At 35.4% G+C, this 21,830-nt stretch overlaps 1 protein-coding gene across 1 annotated transcript; it reads right to left on the reverse strand.

The window, feature by feature from the left end:
* Nucleotides 1-2,127: 2,127 nt before the first annotated feature.
* Nucleotides 2,128-13,260, reverse strand: oxtrb (oxytocin receptor b). The gene is made up of 3 exons (XM_053498621.1): nt 13,196-13,260; nt 11,778-12,840; nt 2,128-2,438 (listed from the first exon to the last, which is right to left on the reverse strand). Exons 2-3 carry the CDS (start codon nt 12,697-12,699, stop codon nt 2,212-2,214), a joined length of 1,149 nt encoding a protein of 382 aa, XP_053354596.1. The 5' UTR covers nt 12,700-12,840; nt 13,196-13,260; the 3' UTR covers nt 2,128-2,211.
* Nucleotides 13,261-21,830: the final 8,570 nt, after the last annotated feature.

The following is a 21,830-nucleotide window of genomic DNA, read 5'->3' on the forward strand; positions in this document are numbered from 1 at the left end:
ATCAGGGAATACATTACCATAGAGGGAGAATGCATGTGAGACTTTATTTTCTCCTTTGCCCCTTGGCATATCTGCTTACCAGCTACTCAAAGGAAACAAGTTTTTTCAGATTGCTGTAGCTTGGCTTCATTTTACACCTGCTCACTGCCACATTGTTCTCATTGCAAACCAATTTTAAACTACATCCACATTCAGACATAGTTATTGACTCCAGATCAGCAAGCTTTAGAGGACATTGAATATTATACAGTATATAAAACAGGAAATCACAAATAAATGGTTGTCTTAAGTGTTGTGCACAATAAATATAGTTAAATGAATAAATGACAACAAAAATCTCTCACCCTTGATGGAAATTCAGATCTTTCCTCTGACACTCTAGATCATCTATATGTAAGAATTGTGATGACAATGAAATCTGTTACCTCTTGGCACAAAGGAAAAATATTCACCCAATTGTTGAGTGATCGTGAGTTCAAATCCCTGTCATGTTCCCTACAGCTATAGATGATCAAGAGCCAAGTAAGCAAACATTGTCATCTGTCTAGGTTGGAAGGATGGCATACTCACACTTGTCTGGATATCAGAATGACTCATAACCAATTGTGAGTGCCCCTGAGCTCACAAAGAACAAAAGGGCAGATAGCACCTTCCTCTGAATGTGTTTTGCAGCTCTGTGATGCAACATGATTGGCAGTTTGAAAAGATGTACTTGGCTGGTTTAATGCACTTCGTGTTCTGACTGAAAAAAGCAGTAATGCTATTAAAGTTTTTCCAGTATTCTCTCTTTTCTGGTCAAATATGATTTCTATAAATATGATTGTACACTCAATCATACGCTGATTAGCCATAACTTTAAAACCATTACCATTAAAGCCACTTAAGTTTAAGGTTCCATTTGTGCCAAAAGAAGGGCTCTAAACCCACAAGCTTCACCGGTCCTCTAGCGGTATGCTGTGGTGTCTGGCATCAGGATGTTAATTGCGGATCCTTTGGGTGCTGTGATTTTGGAGGCCGGGTCAACAACCTTGAAGTAGTTGCCTACTAAGCCCCATGCGTGACAGGCAGTGGTCCATCAGGTGTTCTGATACCTTTCTGTCATGGTCAGCATTGTCTATTTTTTAGCATTTAGTGCTGCATTGGTCTTTCTGTGGGGTTGGCCAGACAGACCTGCCTTTTATCCCAACAGTTACTACTGCTCCATAATTGATAATCAATGTTTTTCAATTAATGTGGAAGTGGTGTTAATGTTATGGCTGATTAATAGATATTCGGTTTTACTTTGCTTTGCCAAAGTGTTTAGATGCATTCATATTCTAAGTAAATACTCTGTTAATTATCAGGTTTAAAATCAGTTCAAATTCTAGAGCATTACAGTGCCATATATTTAGAAAATTTTGACCCCTGTAACTCTTGTGGAATGTTTACCAAAACTCATAGAAGATCTTATCATGTGTTGTTGTGGCCCAACACTTTAGGAATATGACGTTAATCATCCAGATTTTTTTAAATAGAATTTTATAAGAATAAAGAGTATGTTGGAGAAAGGTGATAATATAATATAATATAATATAATATAATATAATATAATATAATATAATATAATATAATATAATATATGTATAGTATATAAAAGTATTAAAAACATATTCTTCTTTTTTTCATTTTTATTATTAAAATGTTTTTACACTGTAATTTATATACTGTCATAATACATCTTATTTACAACATATGTTAAGGTCTTTGTTTTAGAAGATGTAATACATTGTGTGAGAATTATGTTTAATTCAGTTAAATAAGGGAGTTGAACAAGCTCTGAAAAATGGGTAAGAAAAAAAGCCACAATCGGGTTCAAAATGAACTGGACATGACCTATTAATGTCCCCAGAGTACCTCTGAAAGAGATCTGTGTCAAAGGTAAGTAGTTTAGTAATAAAAGTCATGCCAGTGCTTTCACTACTAAAGTTTGACTGTTACAATTACTCCAGTGCAATAACACAAATAAAACATTATGGAATAGGGTGGTGTTTAAATGTGAATAATAGGGTATTTTATGTTTAAATGCATAATTATTCAGGTAGTTTCTGTCTCTTTAAAGAATTGGATAGTAATGATCGTTTTTGACTATATGTTTTTTTTTTGTTTTTTTTTTTAATAAAACAAGTCAGTAAAGTTCAGTACAGTTTCTTGTCTTCCTTGCAGTCTGGTGTTTTATGTAGTTGATGTTTGGGTAAGGCTCTTCTGACTCCCAGTGTTCTTCATCATTATTCCTGCTGAATGGCTGTTAGGATTCTGCTGCACCATACAGTTACAGCGTAATGCTGTCAGACAGTCCTGCATCAAGTCATGGAACAGGTGACCAGCGAAGAACATGTAGATCCAGGGGTTACAGCAACTGTTCAGGCTAGCCAACAGCATGGCAATAATGAATGCCATTGCTAGAAGACAGGAAAATGTAAGTTTAGTACACAATATTATTATTGTTTATTATTTGCTACTTCTAAATGATTTCATAATCATCAAAAAATAATCATCTAAGATCCATAACCATATATTCATGAATTTAATTTGTAGCCAAGCAACTGATCAGTGTATAACATAAATAATGAGATTCTTTAAAATATAGAAATGATAGAGATAATATAAAATATATAAAATATAGAGATGCTATTATACAACATTTAGTTCCAAACAAGTAATCTGATTGGACAAGAACTATTCAATTTGCGGTGATAATAGACAGTAACAGCATGGAGACATTTAATTAAATGTATCAATCAGGTGACAGGTGTTTTAATAATCATTACTAACTGTCCGTCTCTAGCATGGATCAAAGAATGATGCTATAGTGCTATGCATGCCGAAACCTACATTCAGAACCCGTTATGGAAGCACTTTTTGCAAGAAAACACATCTGATAACGTTATGTCACCTTAAACAACCTTTTGTCTCCCTATTAATGGCTAGTAATTTGTGGAATGGTTAAATAAAAGTAATATCACATTTAAGGTCACAAAACTGCCTTATGTAATTACATCATTGCAGTAACATCTGGCAGTAGGTGGTATATATTAGGCAGCAAGTGAACACTTTGATCCTGAGGTTAGCAGTGTTGATAGCTGAAAAATCTTTCTGAAAAGATTTTCTGTTGATAGCAGAAATGAATTTGAGAGTTATTGACAAGGGCCAAATTGTTATGTTTAGATGACTGGGTCAGAGCAACTCCAAAACTGTGGGAAGAATGGTTTGAGGAACACAAATAGTTTAAGATGTTAAAATGGCTTGCAAAGTCTCCAAATCTCAATCCAATAAGGCATCTGAGGGAAGTTCTGGAAAAACATTGGGCATCCATGGAGCGCCAACCTCACAACTTCAGGACTTATAGGGTCTGCTACTAATAGTCTGATTCCAGGCATTCAGAGGTCAACAGTCAAGGCTGTTTTGTCAGCAAAAGGGGGACCTACTCAATATTAGGTGTAAAGGTGGTCCCCACAAAGCAAACCGGAAAGTTAACATTTAATAGTATAGAAAGTAAATTTTCTAACCACCTCTATGTGTTTCTGTAAATAAGATGAAAGGACTGGCTAATTTAAAATATCAATCTCTAAAATGTAAAAATATTAATATAAAGCTCTTAAGTAGCATTTATGTTTTTGCTTGCTAAAGCTAATGATAAAAATATAAAGAAAAGACATTTCACTAATTACCTAAAATGACTAGAATAACTGATTTCTACAACATATTTCTTAATCCATATAACACTTGTTTAGCAAAGCAAATGGGCAAAAACCCATTCCTTATAAAAAAGAGAAATAATTCAAACAAAATTATGTGTTTATGTAAAACTATACATATTTATGTTCCAATGCAGTGTTGCCAACTTGGCGACTTTGTCGCTATATTTAGCGACTTTTCAAATCCCTCTAGCGACAATTTTTTTTAAAAGCGACTAGCGACAAATCTGGCGACTTTTTCTTGTGTTACTGGAGACTTTTGGAGACTCTGATGTGTCTGTACTGACTCTTCTCAACTTGCCACAGCAGCTGCCGCCGCCGGCCCCTCCCCCGTCCCAAAGCACTCACAGACAGGCCTGTCCTCTCGCAGGAGTCCCCCCGCCCCGCTGCAGTTACAGCAGGAGATGCTCACTCCTACGAGTCTTGACTGCAAATTAATTGCCCATGCGCGAATCCGCCGTTAAGTGATCCCGCCTTGACGACTTTTTTTTTTTTTTTTAAAGCGCCTAGTGACAAATCTAGCAACTTTTGGACAAACCTTAGCAAGTTTCCAAATGTCGCCAGTACTGTCCTGTAAGCACGAGGTCTTGCTTTCCCGGTACAGTTACTCATCTCCCTGTGTCTGCTCTGATCAGTAAACGCTAGCTCCGGCTGAAAGGAGCAGCATATTCCCGTGACTGCACAGCAGCTAACATGGATGTGAATGAGCTGCACATGTGAAAACGGTGTTGCAACGGACCTATCACTTACCTGCTTCTCCTTTGCTTGAAATAAAACTATTTAATTTGACCATTTTATTTATTTATTTTTTTTATTTATTTTTTCTTCCGATGCACTTATATTACTCACTGTTACAAAGCTTAGGTACATAATTATATTGGACACATGAGGAAGGATTAGGGAAAACACGCAAAATGCAAATACGACGTAATTACGTCATCAATATATATACGCATGACGTCATCTAGCGACATTTGGCGACTTTTCGAGCAGACTTTAGCTACTTTTCGTTGAAAATAGTTGGCAACACTGTTCCAATGTTCTTTTTCATGTTTCCAACAGACTTTGGACAGGTCAAGACAGGGCTTAATGGCCTGTGACTAACAAGGGGAAATACCCCAAGATGTTTCTAATAAATAGACATGTAGTTAAATATAAGCCAAACACTTACATATGTGCCATTCCATGCAAGCACAATTAAAACTGAATGTATAAGTTGTTTTTAGGTGTAATTTGTTGACTACAGCTAATGAATGCCCTTTCGCAAGGGTGTACTATGATACTAAATTGGGATATAATTCAAACCTCACAAATTAAACTTATTACATCCACAGTAAATAATGCCATCATACAACTACCTTTTTCATTAGTCTTTGTATTAGACGATACATACACAATATGGCATTACCTGCAGGAAAGCTTTCAGCTATATTGTTACCAACAGTAAGTGACCTAATGGACAGTTAAGGTTTAACAACATACAGTCATTTCAGAGACAAGCATGAGGACATTAGGACTGATGATGGCACATGCAGCTTTAATTTCCTTAGGCTTGATGGAGTTAGAGGCTTTTTAGCCCATGGTTGGAAGTGTAAATATCTCCTCTCAGTGAGGGGAACCAACCATCAGCTTACTGGGGATACACAGCTTTCCTGACAATGGGTGACCACTGAGGAGTGGTGTGAGAGAGAAATATGTACCATGATGCTTCCCCTGCAGATTAGGAAGCAGTGTGGTGCTGCAGCAGATAAACCAGCTGGTTGATCTGACCATCAAGTTCTTTTGATCAGTTATGAGATACTGGCAGATGTTAGTGCACTATAAAATGCTGTAAAAGTCAATTACATAAACCATCAGGGTAGCACAAAGGTGATGGCTTTTGCTGCCTTGCATGGAATTCTTCCTGTGCTCCATCTGTGAATAGCCTCACAAAAAAATTATTTACTTGGGCTATACTGTACATTGGAGCAATGCGAGTAGCCTCTTAAACCAAGGAATAATAATGTAAATATGGTAATAGATTGGTAAGGTGCAGATGGTTCTCTTCAGCAATGGCAAGTCTTTTAACATTTGTGGTTCATCCTGGCAGAGCATGGAAGCTTATTGGAACAGGATCCACTGGTCCATGCCTCTTCTCACCACATTTTCTACTCTATAAGTCTTTATCTCCCTTTTTGTTTGTTCTTTACTCTCTGATTCTAAATCTCATATTGCTCATAATCAGGAACTAATCAATAATGGCAAATCATATTTTCAATAATGCTAGTCTTTAAAAACAAAAATAAAAATACTGGTAGCCACCACTCTTGCAGTCCTAAATAAAATATCACTTGTGTCTGTGCGCTTTATTGCCATCTGAACATTATGACCTAATTTTCCCCAAAATTTTGGCAGTATTTTCGTGTTGTTGCATTCCAGGTATTCCAGTTTTAAGTACATATAAATCCTGCAATGTTTTTTTTCTATTTACAACCAAAGTCTGCATCAGTGGTATTTTGTTTAGTGCAGTACATGAGGTCATCATTAGTTCAGATGCAGAAGCCTTTATTTGCCATATACTGTATGGTATGTTTTATCCTCTATTTTTTTCTTTATTCCTTTTTCTTTTTTTATTCTCACTCTCATCTTTATCACAGGTTGTTAGTACTGTAAGTCTGTGGGTCAGAGTCCATTGGCAGCAATGACATGGCACCTCTGGAGCAGTGAAAGTCAAGTAACTTACTCAAGAGCCCAACAGTGACAGCTTGGTGATACTTGGATCTTGACCCTATAATCATTTGATCTTTAACCCAGAGCCTTCACTGTTGAGTCAGCCCCGCACTTTTTCCTAACCCAGCCACCACCCTAAACTGAATATGGCCTGAAGCCAAAATGGTTTCTGTAGGTCATTTATGCAGTGCTATAATGCCATCCAGCCCTTTCCTGTTTTGGTAATGACTTCCAATTTGATCTAGCTGATGGTGAACCAACCCAAGGGTCAACCACATTTATGTGTTACTTTAAGCAAGCCATGGGAAATGCAGCATCTGATATGTTTAAAATACTTTAGGATGTTTTAGTTGCAATCTGACTGGTCCCCCACACTTCTGCACACATACACTCCTACTCATAAGTTTCCAGTGGGAAAACAAATGTTTAAAATAGATTATGACACAAGCATTACAGAGAAGACTATAGTCAAAAAAAATCATCTTTAAAAGATAATAATTATTTAGTTTAAAGCTGTCCTAGGTTCTTTTTTTTAATATAATGCTTAAAAGCATTACACATGGCTAGGCTGGTAGGTCTTAGTGTCAGTTTAAGAGGGGCATCTTTATGACTTGACAATTATTTGTTATGAAACATTAAAAATTGCTGATCTACATAATGTATTTTCTTTCATTTATAAGCATAGGGCAATAAGAAACAACTGCTTTTCTGTACATTGTTTTTTTTTTTTGTTGTTGTTGTTATTTGTTTGACTTTGCTGCCATATTTTCTATAAAAGTTGTGTTTTTAAGTTATAGGGCTTCTCACATGTCATGTAATCCATGAATTGACTACATGGATTACTTTACATTTAAGAGTAAAAATCAGTAAAGAGAATGGCATCACCATTGTCAGAAGTGGTATCAAGTCCTTTTTGTTCTCTTCCAGTTCTTCTATGTATTTTTATTCTGGTTTTTATTTTTCATATCTTTTTTCTCCCCTGTTCGCCTGTTAAACTTAATCTGGTTTTGGAAATGTTTCTATCTATTTTTTCTGTCTCCTAGCCACTTTCTAACTGAATCAAATTGTTGTGTCAAAGGCTGCACAAATTAGCTTTTCTGAAGTGTAAAGTAAAAACCAGAAGTTTACATACTGTACATAGCCAAATACAATAATTTTTATTATTTTTTAATTATTATTATTATTATTATTATTATTATTATTATTTACAATTCCTGACATTTAATTATAGTAAATATTCCAGGTTTTACTTCAGTTAAAATCACTACTTAATTTTAAGAATGTAAGATTTATTTTAGCTTTAACTTCTGTCATCATACTCCAAGTGGGTCAGAAGTATACATACACTATTTGGTAATATTGCCTGTAAATTGTTTAACTTGGGTCAAACATTTTAAGTAGCCTTCCACAAGCTTTTTAAAATAAGTTGCTGGGATTTTGGCAACTTCATTCTGACAAAACTCGTGTACCTGAGTCAGGATTGTAAGCTTCATTGCTCACACATGCTTTTTTAGGATTAATTTCTTTCATTTTTCCATGATGTTAAACAAAGAGTTTAAAAGGTCTGAAGGCCGTAAATACATCCAAATACACCCCAAATTGACTCACATTATGTCATTTAGCATATCAGAAGCTTTGACAAAGCCATGAAATCATTTTATGGCATAGTAAACTTTTGAGCCATTGTAATACAGTGAATTGTATATACATGAAATATGGTACTCTATCTGTGAATAATTGTTGGAAAAACGACTTGTGTCTTGCATACAATAGACATCTGTACTGACCTAAATGTATGTAAACTTTCAACTTCACCTGTATGTGCTAGATTTAGAATGTAGCATAGCAAATAGCTCCAGGATGCACAGTAATACTCATTAATAGAAATATTAATTAGTAACAAAATTATATAACAATATATAGTATGTAAAATTAAAAGTGTGGGCCTTTTGCTGTTTAGGAAGTGTGTCTTAAATCTGCAGAAATGCACTTGGTTTTCACTGGCCTTGGATATAATTATTGATTCCAAATTTTAAATTGAATCACAAAGTGTAGCATCATGCAATAATGTTGTAAGAAGGTTTATGTTCTTTGCCTCTGTATTGCTGCAGCAATTATGTGGGATGTATAAATACCATTTTGGTCATTACTACTACAAAAATAATTTAAGTTATAAAAATCTAATCAAATTATAAAACAGATGCATAAAGCATCAATAAAAATAATCCAATATTATGTTATTTTATCCATTCATTATTATTTTAAATAGTGAAAAAAATTTCACTAAATAGTGACAAAGGTATTTTTAAAGAGCTTTTTTAAGTATTGCACAGCATCTAGGCAAAAAAGTAGAAGTAGTAAAAACGTCGTTCCTTGCAGTTTTTATACAGCAGAAATGTTGATATTAAATACAAAGTCTGTGTGGAATCAAATCGGTAATTTCACTCTAGAACTATTTTTCAATACCAAACGCTACAAAAAGGGTCTTTAATGAAAGTAAATGCTAGTTTACCATTAGATATTCATGTAAGCAATATAAGCCAGAACTGTTAGATTTGGCAGAACTGTTAGATTTGGCAATGACTAGGTTTGGCACTGAAGTACATTGAAAATAATATCTTTTGAGCAAGCTGGTGGAAGATAATTTACTTATAAAAGCTATGAAATAGTGCTCCAAATTAATATTTTCACATTACAGTATACTTTTTTAACTTGACATTTAAAATTATGGTGGCTTAGAGGTTTAATGGTTGCTTCAGACCCCTGGGGTTGGAATCGTGTCCCTGGTCTATGTATGTTGAGTTTGCATGCTTTCCTCATGCTTTGTGGGTTTCAGGTACTCTGGTTTTCCAGCACAGTTCAATTCCATGCATTGTTGGCTGACTGATGTTTCCAATTTGCCTGTTCCCTGTGGATAATTGAGTGTGTGAGTGGGTATGTACTTGTGCTGCCTCGGGATTAGCACTCCATCCAGGAGGTCCCCCACTTTGTGCCCTGAGTTCACTGTAATAGGCTTCATTGCCGCATTAGCCTTAACAGGATAGTTGGAAGGAATTACATTAAAATTTTTAGATTAATCAAACCCTAGTTGTGTACTTTAGTTCATATTTATTAATAATTATGTCTACTAAATCTTAAATTTTATTTCATTTATTTAGCTAATTAGGTAGTTTAAGCTCCTACCTGAACCTCTTTATAATACAGACATCAAAAATAAATTGCCATATAAAATTGCCTGTTTAGAATAAAAGGCTAGGAGATAAGCACTGTTGTTAAATTTCCACCCCAATGCCTGTTTCCAAAGTGGCTTTCAAGCTTAGTGAATTGCCCAGCATGTTAAATTGCATTGCAAAACCAATCTTTTCAAATTGTCCCCATCCTGTATGTTTTCACATAGGTAGACATATGTATCAAGACAAATGCACAAATCCACACGTTATATGCTCATGTAAAATTCTCTGTTGCCACCACACATTTTTCATGCCTGTTATTGAGACTGCACATACTTTTACACACACAAGTTTTACTAACTCATACGCCTAGTTTCTGAAAGGCCCTCACAGAGGTTTATAATTTCTGTGTAAATTTATAGTTTTAGAAAAATCCTGTTTATAATGATCAGTATTACTGTTAACTGCCTTCTTACATGCCCACAAAGACAAGGCACAAATAAGATAAATTAGTCTGGTCAGATGAGAACTGTAAATTCCACCATGAGAAAATGTTTGTCTACAAAACGATTTACTTCCTTATCTTGTTTCCATGTACCACAGACAGCCAGACCACTCCATTAGACACCCTTACCAGCTACACCAACTAACCTAACTGTTAATTTCTCTCCTGAGAAAAAAAAAAACAGTGTTTTGCTAGCCAATGGAAATGATATGAATGTAGTTACTATACACTTGGTAAGCGGTCCTCCAGAAATTCTAAAGTATCTTGCATATTTTTTTATTTCCAGCATTATTTAAAGTTGCCAGTTATGTCCTCTTGTCATTTTTCAGAAAAATGGTTAGTTGTTTTTTATTTAAGTATTTTATGTTTTTCCTCCTCTACAACTTTCACAAAAACTTTTTAAATAGCTACAAATTATATATAATTTGCTATTTGATATGACTCAGAGAGGACAGCAAGCTATTTTTAGGTACAGTAGATAGCTTTGTAGGGAAATTAAATTTCCAAAAAAGAGACTATTAATAACCTTCAACACCTTCAACAAACTGATCTAATTCAGAGGGATAATATTTTAAAGAGCCCTAGGTGCATTCAATTTACTCAATATTCCATTGTAGGCTCAATGAAACAAATGAAATAGGAATGAAGCGATTAAGACCTGATGTAGTAATACCCTGCGATTTCTTCTTTACTATTTTGCTCTGTATTTTTTGAAATTGTTGGAAAACTGTTGGGAATAAAAGGAACAAAATGTTTTTACTAGCATATGGATTCCATCATTTTTGCACAGCAGGTATAACCACGCACAATCTCCTTGCCAGAAACACATTATTGATATTCATAAGCTTGCTGAAATATACAGCTTTGATGTCATGCAACATTTAGTGGATCTCCAGAGGGCTCAGACCTGGAGCCTTTGAAGTTCTCTACTGAGCTTTTCTCATGTTCATTCATCTTTCTTTATTCTTAAATCATTGCATGTGAATTACCGCAACACGTTCTTATTAAAAGCAGATTCCGTTACAGCCCCATTGAGAAATTAAATTGACTGTTTCATCTTTTCAGTAAGTAAGCTTATAACTCAGCAGTCAGATGTGCTTTTGCAAATTGTACTTGACTGATGGCCTGTTGGGCATTTGTCTATATGTATAGTAGATGTACGTCTGTGTACATGAATGAATATGTGCATTTGTGTGGAAGTGTGTGAGGAAGAAAGGGACAAGCTTCAACCATACAACTTATTCCTGCTATAATTCAAATGAAAAGCAATTCTCCAACATTTTAACACCAGCACAAAATAAAAAACGTCCTTACATTATTGTATGTAGATTTTTTATATTTCTACTAACTATTAAGTCTCTGTTATAAATCTTTACTTACTTAGTCATTTATTTGTTTGTTCAGCTTTATCTTTTGATGGGTTACTAGAAATACGTATTGCGAAATTTCTGTAAAGGCTAATGTGAATGGTCAGTCAGTATTAACAAATGATTGTCATTGAAGTGCTTTAATACTGTATGACTATCCAACACAATTTGCCCCATCTCCCAACCTGTCATGCCTTTGTTCAGCTAATGAAACCATCAGCCTTAAGCTGACATTATAACCCAAAAGCAGAACACATGATATTTCTTTCCTTTTCTCTCAGTAATGAATTACCCTCTCTCGGTGCCATAGGATCCCAAGCTGACCACATCTGCACGAAGAAGAACGGCGTCCAGCACACAACATAGGCCAAGACGACAACAAATGTCATTTTCACTGTCCTGATTTTCGCCTCAGAGATTAGTTTCACGCTGCTGACACGTGAGAGTGCTGCACCATCCGCAAGCTCCCGAGACAGTCTTAGAGGCTGATCCCTTCTGCTCTTCAGCTTGAAGTTTTGCCATATCTTAAAACTTGTAAGGCCATAACACACACTCAGAATGGTAACAGGTATGATGTAGATGGTAAGGCTAATCCATGTTATGTAGGCTTTTGCCCCCCAAGGCTGCACAAAGTCTCCCCAGCAGTCATAGACCCCCTGGGCAACTTCTTTGAGGGAGAAGATGTATGTCTGCGGGAGGCTGAGCAACAGGCTCAAGAGCCACGACCCAAGAACATACTCACGGTCCTTCCTGCGTCGCAGCGAGCGGAGAGGCTGGCACACTGCAAGGCACCGGTCCACGGACATCAGCACCAGCAGGTAGGTGGAGGCAAACATCCCTACCACCTGCAGATACTTCACCAAGCGGCACAAGAAATCTGGCCCATAGAAGCGGAATGTGATGTCCCAGATAAGCTGCGGCAGCACTTGGAACACGGCCACGACCAGATCGGCGATGCTCAGGTGCTTCATGAAGAAATGCATCCTCGAGCGCGCGCGTTTGCTCACGTGCAGCGCCGCCAGTACGCACAGATTCCCAGCCAGTGCGAGCAACAGCACTACAAACAGCACCGCCACTTCCACCTTGGCCACCTCCTCGTTGCGTTTCAGAGGGTTGACAGTCCTGTTCGCAGCTATACTTTCGTTTCCGCTACTCGACTCGCTCCACGATCTGTTCAGCGGCCAGAGAGTCTCCTCTTTCGGAAAGTTCTCCATCGCGCGCGTGCAGGGGCGCGAGCGCTTCGCTCTCTGTGCGCGCACACCGGACTACAATCCACCATCAGAGAAGATCCTCGTGCGCTTTTGGCTTGCAAGGTTTCTTGGGAAAACACGAGATCTTTGCATTTTGGGTAACATCTGCAAAGAAACGATAAGCCGTTTGAGCCGCGTTTAAAAGAGCAGAGAGAGAAATGAGAGGAATTTCTTGTTTCTTTAATATGTTGTATTTAGACAGGTGTCTAATAAAACTATATATTTTATCCAAGCAACATTGTTTTAAAGATTATCATACTAAAGTGTTATTAATAAGTAAACAGCTATAAGCTTATTTAATTTTTAATAATGTACATACATATTCCTATGCATACACACACACACACACACACACACACACACACACATATTTACACATATGAATTTACATACATACATACATACATACATACATACATTATTGTCCCTAAAAATATAAAAATTCATAGAAAAAACCCACCTAAAGTCAGACGTGGTCACTGGCTGTGGAAAGCTCGAGCTCTATTCTGTGCATGAAACCTCCTGAGTGGCCCCCAGTTTTATGCTGGCTGCAAGGATTTAGCATTTTGGCTGCATGGTCACGTTTCGACGACCAGATGGCAGTAATATCACGTTGTGTAATATATTTGTAACAAAATGATTTACACAATGTCAAGCAGGCTTTAAATGCATGTGTTTGTCGCGAAAAAGAAAAAGCAAAGCGCTGATATTCATTAAAGTCTTAGGTTCTAAAATTAAGAACATGGTTGTTTTGTCCTCATTTCAGATTCAAATACTGCTAAATACTAGAGTTCCTTAACTGACTGATGTACATCTAATGTAGCTAAAAATGCACGCTACAAATGCAAGAGGTTTATGGGCAACAAAATGCAAGCCAAAAATTCTAAAGAATTTTCCACAGTTAAGAAAAAGTAATGTATGCAAACTTTAATCATTCAAAATGAATATAAATATACAAAATAACCTTATAAATAACCTTAATGAATAGGTGTATTGTATTAATGGAGGTTAATAACAGGACACTTTTGAATGCTGTAGCATTTTGCCTAATGGGTCTAGCTGAAACATGTCACAGCATGACCATGCCCCTGTTAGCCACCACTTCACTGCATATGCCATAACCCAAGTTTTGAAATACAGCAAAGAGATTTATTTACAGGCATGTGTTCCAGTTTTAAACAGAATTAAAAAAAATGTCTAGAATAATCCACATGGATTGTTATAACTTGACATGGTGGCAGAGAGATGTTAAAATACAAAACAAGGCAGGATGTGGGTGTGGTCGGGAAAAAGAGTGGCAAAATCAAAATGCATGGCAGGGAGGTTGTGATCTGAAAATAAATAAAACAGAGTAAAAGCCTAGTATTCATAAATGAAAAAAAAGCTGGAAAAGAGTTTGGCATTGTAACCTCGCACCTCATGGATTGAGGGTTCAATTCCCGCCTTTGGTCTGCGCGTAGCGTTGGCATGTTCTCCCTGTGCTTGCTGGGTTTCCTCTCCTGTTTCTTCCCACAGTCCAAAGACATTTAGAATAGCTCAATTGGCATTCCCAAATTGACCTCAGGCTCTAAGTTGTGTGTGTGCCCAGTAATCAATTGGTAACCTGTCCAAGGTGTACCCCACCTTGTGCCCAAAGTCTCCTAGGCTCCAGGCCTAGAGTAACCCAGTACAGGATAAATTGTATAGAAGATGAATGAATGAATGAAATAACTGTGTGTGTAGATTATGTTTTCATTTGCATTACATTTTAGTTTAATTACAAATTCCATGATTATGTAATATGCCAGTGTGCTGATTTGTGATTAACTTGTTGAGACCTGAATATCCTCATGACATTTTCTCACTACCACAGTACTGTGCAAAAGTACATGCAAATAAATGTTGAAGAGCAAGGATGCCTAAAAACTACAAAGCTCAAGGACAATATTTGGTGTGACAATCTTTTGAGGACCATTTAGTCCAAAGTACAATTTGTGCAGTTTTATAAGGAAATTAGCCCCTAAGTTTTACTGTGCATTCTGCAAAACCATTCACAGTTCTTCTGAGGACAGTTACAACTGCTGCATTTTTGCATGCAAAACCCAGCACTGTTTTTTTTTTTTAATCAGAAATGTTTTGTACTGATAAAGTCATAATATATATATAAAAAAAAAAAAAAATCCAAAACATGAAGTTACGGATTGTGCAGACAGATGGGTATTATTCTTTTGCCAAACTTGCTTCTGTTGAAAGATATTGAATAAGTTCAGAAATATCATCTGCCAATAAACAGAAGCAGTGAGGAGAAATAATAAGGTACAACAACTGAGTCTGGGACTCGGGAGGAGAAGCTACTATACCACTTTGATATTTGCCCACCTACAGTACTCAGTCGCTTCTGCAGTGGAATATGAATATGTGTGTAAAGAATACGTTTCATTTATAAAAGTGATTTAAATTAAAAAGACAGAACCTTAACTTTAAAACAACTTTTCCCAACAGTACAATTTTAAATGCTAAATAGTCACTAGAGACACCTCTTTTGTTTTTTTATAATATGACTTATGACTTACTTGATAAAACCTCATATCCTAATCAATAAGTTCTTAACAGTTTTTGTTTCTCGTGTTATGTTTTTTTTTTTTTATTGTCTTTGGAAGCTTTATCACCAAAACAAATTCCTTATACGTGCAAACGTATTTGGCAATAAAGCTCTTTCTGATTCTGATTCTATTTGAGATGTTTTATAGCACATCTTTGTCCTAACTTGTTTCATAAATTCCTAAGTTAAGCCTTCGGATTTTACCTACAGTAATAGCTTGACTTGAAAGTGTTGTAAGAAATGCATCCATATTGTATCACTTTGCGTAATATTCTCCTTCCCTGCTTCCTTCCCTGCTTCCCTCAAATTTCAATACATATTTCAGATAAAAATCTTTGCATTTTAAGTTTTATATGAATATTGATTACAGCTGGACAATGCAAAAACTAAGGTAAATAAAAATATTTTCTTAGTTTTACATTGCATCATAATTATTTATACATTTTTCTCATAATCTGCGCATTAATTGCAACTCCAATTGACTAGACTGCATTTCTGCACACCAAACAATTGTATGAAGGCCTAACCTGTCCAAGTATGGTCATGTTCAGCTGCAAATATAATAACAAAGAACTATGGCATAGTTGTATAAACATGTTGCATTTATTCTTAGTGACATAATGTCTTTCTCTGTTTTTTTTTAGTCTAAAAGTTAATAAGGAGCAGTCTTAAGGTATTGACTTCAAAAATGTCAGCGCTTGAGTACATATGTGAATTAAATAACACTGATAATCAATTACAGTATATATGAGTAAACTGGTGACATGACTATGGCACCATGACATGACTATGGCACCAAAAGAAATGTATCAGAACACACAGTGTGTCATAGTTTGCTGCATAAGGCTTAGCAGGCAGAGGTCAAGGTTGATGAGGTATACGATAAGCATAAATTTTTGCTCACACCTCCATTCACATGTTTACCTGCACAGCAGTGACTGAGGAGATAGTAGCTTTGAATGGAAAAAGCTGCCAAGCAAGGGCAGCCAACTAGAGTTTTTATATAACCAGATAGAGATGACGAAAATGCTTGGTGATGTAGCAACAAAATGTAACTTCATAAACGTTTGCTCAAGATTGGGACTAAACAGCCATCAGATTTGAAGTGAGTGCACATCATTTAATAATGTTCTGTTATAGTGTTTTAATATAGTAAAAGGTAAGGGGACTTTACAGTTTATTCTTTTTTGTTTTTATTGTCACTTTTCATGCTCTCTCCACTTTTTTTTGTAATTGGGGATGTATGTATTAGTGGTAAATTGCACTTACTTGGTATAATGTCAAAAACATTTTCTCTTTAAAAAGAGAACCAGTTTTTCCCCAGCAACTAGAAAGAAAAATTGTATTTAAAAAAAATGATAATCATAAATTAAATAAATATATTATAAAAATACAGATTGACTGAGTGTGTATTATACACACAAAATAATAATTGGTTCAGTCTGCCAAAAAAAAAAAAGAAAAAAAAAACTAATCAGCCACTAATCAGCATCTAATCATTTCAAATCAAGAGTAAAGCAGCTATGTCATTACTATGTGTATTATTGTCTATTGTTACAATATACAAGCACAATCAGTTTTACAGATTATACAGTAAGAGCCAAAGAGCTAATGACCATAATAAGAGTTTATTAGTAAGAATCAGTATCAGGGTTTATAGTATAGAGTTTGAAAAAAATACATTAAGCAGAACAATTTAATTTCGTAAATTAAAAACAGCTACTACATTGTACAATCCACGAATACTAACCGCTAATTTCATTTCATCTCTCCGCTTCAAACTTCACCATTGTGGTTTATGCTCTCATTTTCCCTACACTTTGCATTAAAAATGTAATCTGTCATCTGCTGAAACAAAAAATTGGCTAAATGTCATCATTTTGGTTTTACAGTTAAATTCCATTACTATGAGCATGTGAAAGCAAAACTGGTGAGACTAGACTTTAGAAATGAAGATATGCCATTTTCTGTACTTGTTTGTAGGTTTTAAAAGATACATTGAAGCTAAGAGCACTTCCCCAGCACTGGAGAAACTGCTAATCAGCTGGAGGATTCAGACATCGTAACCATTTCCCATCCCTTTTACAATGACGAAAAGCAGATGGCCAGAATCAAACCCCAGACACAAAGTGTAGTCGTGTGCATGTACGTGAGTGTGTGCATGTGCGTGTGCACGTGCGTGTTGGGGTGGAAAAGAACATCAATGTTATAAAAAAATATATATATTAAAGGGAGTACACACAGTAGTGTGTTTTTGCTTTTTAGAAAACATTTTGCTTGTTAAAAAACAGGACTTAAAAATAGACGCTGGTACTAAAGGGAAAAAGCAGTGAAGCTAAGTTTTAAAAGTTTCAAAATTAGCACAGAGGTGGAAGTATTCTGTCCAGATGTTTTATCAGAAAGGTTTAATTAAATAAATCTTCTAAATGTCAAAATAAATACTGCCTCATAGCAAAGACGGCCAAACCATGAGCTATTAGGAATTATACTGAGACACTTTATGATTTCTCTATGAACCTGTCGAAGTGAACATAATAAACGTTACAGAAAAACTGAATCATGTGCATAAATTAGGGGACAATGCAGAGCTTTCTAGTCTCTGTTTTTTGTGAATGATGTTTTTTTTATTTGTAGACTTCCATTTGTTACTTTTTTATTATGTATAATAAAATAGAATGGCTTAAGTATAATAGGGTGAGCAAAAATGCTACTTGAGGTCATCAGTTAACCAATGTGTGGGGCATTCAGAGCTCTGTACTAGCAAGGCAGGTTGTAGTCCGTTGTCCAAAACACTGCAGTTATGGTTGTACAAATGTTACTGTTGCCTTCTCACATTCTTCCATATTGTGTTATTGTATATTTGAGTTGGAGAAATTTTTTAAAATCCTTATAAGTTTTTTTTTTTTTTTTTTTTGCTTTCAAAGTGTCTAGACTCTAGAACCTACAATGATGGACATTGACTAATTTAATTATTAGTTGTGCAAGTAGCTCTTAGCATTGACTATGCTCCTGACTAGCATTAACTAGCAACTAGGCGAGGTAAACCGTGGACAGGTGCTAATCCAGTGTGGGAAAATTTATTTACTTATTTTACATTAACTTTAAATAAAAGAGAAATTATTGATTAATTAATCTTTATTATTGACCAAACTTTAGTCTTTAACCCAGTTTACTCTTATTTAGGTTTTGAATTATTTAAATGGAAGACAAAAATTCTAAAATATGCTTGGCTTTGTTGCAAAAGTGACAGTGAATTTTAGAGATTTGGAGTGCTGAATTCGATGCTGTGATGAAAGATGTTTATGAACACATGGCATGTATCCATCTATTTTAAATATTCAGTGCTTCTGTCCTGTCTGTTTCTTGTTGTATATAGCAGATATCATAATTTCATTAATAAATAAAGTCATCAGTCAAGTTTTGTGCAGTCGAGCGGACAGATCTTGATATGTATGTACATTCTTATTCTTATTATGTAGGAGTTGGGTATTAAGTATAAATTATTATTGTATATATTATGTAGATATTTAAAGCTATTTATTGTTAAACAATCTAATAGGGCACACCTAGACAACAAGGATCATCAATAGGGCACACCTAGACAACAAGAATCATCTGTCAGCATGGACATGCATACGGCAGAGCTAAAGTTGCCCAAATGTCTTCTTTAGCCAATGTCTGTATGCCTAAGTTTCACTGAGTTAAACCAAATAAAATTTTAGTATCAATCAAACATTTACTTTTTGGTCAGTGTGCCCTGCCAATCCAATAAAAAAAGATGCAAAGTTTCTTTAAATTGTAGATTATTTCTAGCATACTGTATGTTACAGCTGAGTCATTTGATGTCGTGGAAATGATGAAATAATGAATTCTAAAACCAATTGAAGCATGTGCTTCCAAACAATGTACAACTTGTCATGTTTGTGCCATGTCAGGTAATAATGCTTAATTTTAAACTATCATCACATAAACCGATCTTAACTAGCTGGCTACCTTGGGCAGTTATACGACAAGTTAACCTGGACATTAATTTCTGTTTAAAAGAAAATTGATGTTAGATGAAAATAAGTTAACATCTCCATTAAAGCAGGGATTTAAACCTGATTGATTACATAAATAAGATTTTAAGATAATTTGGTTTTAGCTCTTACCCTCCAAGACAGAAAAAGTACCTATTGTATTTTAAAATACAAATTGTAAGAAAAGATAGCTGACAAAACAAGATAACTGAATATAACAAACCAACACTGGAAATTACATAATTCTAAAAAAAAAAAAAAAAAAAGAACACCTCAAGATAAGAGATAATAACAATGTTCACATAAAAATGATACAAAAACTCATTTTTACATTATACAGAGTAATGTGCAGGTATGAGGGAGAGAGGTTTCAGACACAAGATTAAAGCTTGTTTACTGTAGCAGACAAAAGCACAGACAGCCAGGGTCACTGAGGGCATATCTGTAATCAGCCAAGATGGCCAGACTGAGGGCAAAATCAAAAAACAGCTGGAACATGATAACCAACAAGCAACTTAAGTATCGCTTAGAATCACAGTCTAACACATGGAGTGCTTGGCAAACAACGTGGGTTTAAATCATGAGTGTCCAACTCAATTTATGTTCAGACCACATCAGCATTTTTGTAAGTCATTAAAGTCATTAAATGAAAGAGTTATTTCTTTAACCTTGTACTGAGTGCATCTAGTCACTAACCTTGTTATGGTTGCATGTCAGTCTACCATTAATATTTTTGTTTCATGATGACAAAATTATTTATTCATATTCATCATAAATTCAGCTCAATTCAACTTTTATTAGATTTCCCCACTGTGGGATAAATAAATGTATATCATATCTATATATAGGCTAAAAATAAGGAAAAGCTAACACGAGTTAATTTATATTTTAACTTTTTGGAGCAATAAAGAATAAATAGTACCAGATTATCTTTATCATTGACTTCATTTTCAGAAAACATTTCTGCCGGTCCCTAATAAAATATGTTTTTGCTAAATGGTAGATGTAAATGTAAAATCTTCCCTCAGTACATACAGTATATATGCCCTTGGTCTCCTGCTATTCTTTTCTTATGTCTCGGTCACCTTTTTTTTTACATCTTTGTAGTTCGCACCTTTTTGAGTCTGTCATTATCATAAAGTTAACAACATGCACAATTTCTTGTAGGTCAGGACAGGGAAACATGGGATCATTTACAGTTTATTGTTGTCAAGAGAAGGTCATGTGTAGTTTAAAGTCTTAGGTGCTTAGAAAGGAAATGTCTGTGGCTAAAAAAAAAAATGAAGAAATACAACATAGAAATTTAGAATCTCACTTTAACTTTGTAGTTTTCAAATATTTTCTAAATGTTTAGAGAATGAAATGGTTTCCGTAGAACTTTAGAATTGACGATTCCTTCAATTTTCTACACAATGCAGTTAAAAGGGCTTCTTTCTGGGAATTTCTTTAAGCAAACTGGTCTTTTCCAGTGCACTACTAAAATATAGAAGCATTACAAAGTTTAAGGTGGAGTCTGGTTTGCTGCTTTGCTAGACAGGTCTGTAAATCCCTAATGGGAAATGAGCATGTATGGCTTTTCGCCGCAAGCCACAAATCTTCTCAGTTCCATTAGGAAACAATCAGAATGCATATTGTGCAAAAGCTCTGGGTGAATGCATCTGCTTGTCATGCACTTAAAAAAATGGCCTTTTCTTTGCCGCAACCTCTTTTGACCTGAACTAACTAAACACATTCCTGTAGAATAGAATATTAGCTTTATGAATAAGAGATTACTGGGCAATACAAGTCTGCCATATTAACTCTTTGACTGCACATTGTGGCATATGGCTTTAGAGTAACAGAACTTCCAATGCATAATTCCAAACTTGCATTGCATAAGTATTCACCTCAATGAACCCATGTTCATTTTGTGCTATTACAACCAGGAATCGATTTTATTGGGATTAAAAGTCATTAATCTTTGCAGAATTGCCCATCCTGAAGAACTTGGACATGTGGCTGTGCTCATCTGGCAGTTAAATGTGACATTTATAAATCACGAGCATGAATAACATTCACTGCACTCCCTGAGTGCTGTAAGAGTGCTGAAGTGGGTGTTCCAGATGACTGGAATAAAGATCACGAAGTTTGATGAAAATGAACCTTTAGAAAAAATGGTTTTGTTTGCACAGTTACAGGAGGTCTGGGTGCTTTTTTCAGGTGGCCCCAGAGAAATGAAAGGCTTGTCTAGAGGTAATGTTAATGGTTACTATGGGGTGCTGGGTCAGGATTAACAATTATGGGACGCTTTTTCCATGTACTGTAGTCATGAAATAGCAGGAGCAGAGTTGACCTTCTACAAAAGTAGTCACTTTTGAGATACTGTAACAAAATCAAAATAAATAAAAGGTCAATGAAAAAGGTAAATGAAGTATTTTGTTTTCAAATGGTTGTTCAGTATGAAACTGTGTAAAGCAACAGTTTAAATAATCCAAGCATTTGAAGGTTTGCTAATA

Source organism: Clarias gariepinus, chromosome 6 (assembly GCF_024256425.1).
Source record: "Clarias gariepinus isolate MV-2021 ecotype Netherlands chromosome 6, CGAR_prim_01v2, whole genome shotgun sequence".
NCBI classification, from domain to species: Eukaryota; Metazoa; Chordata; class Actinopteri; order Siluriformes; family Clariidae; genus Clarias; species Clarias gariepinus.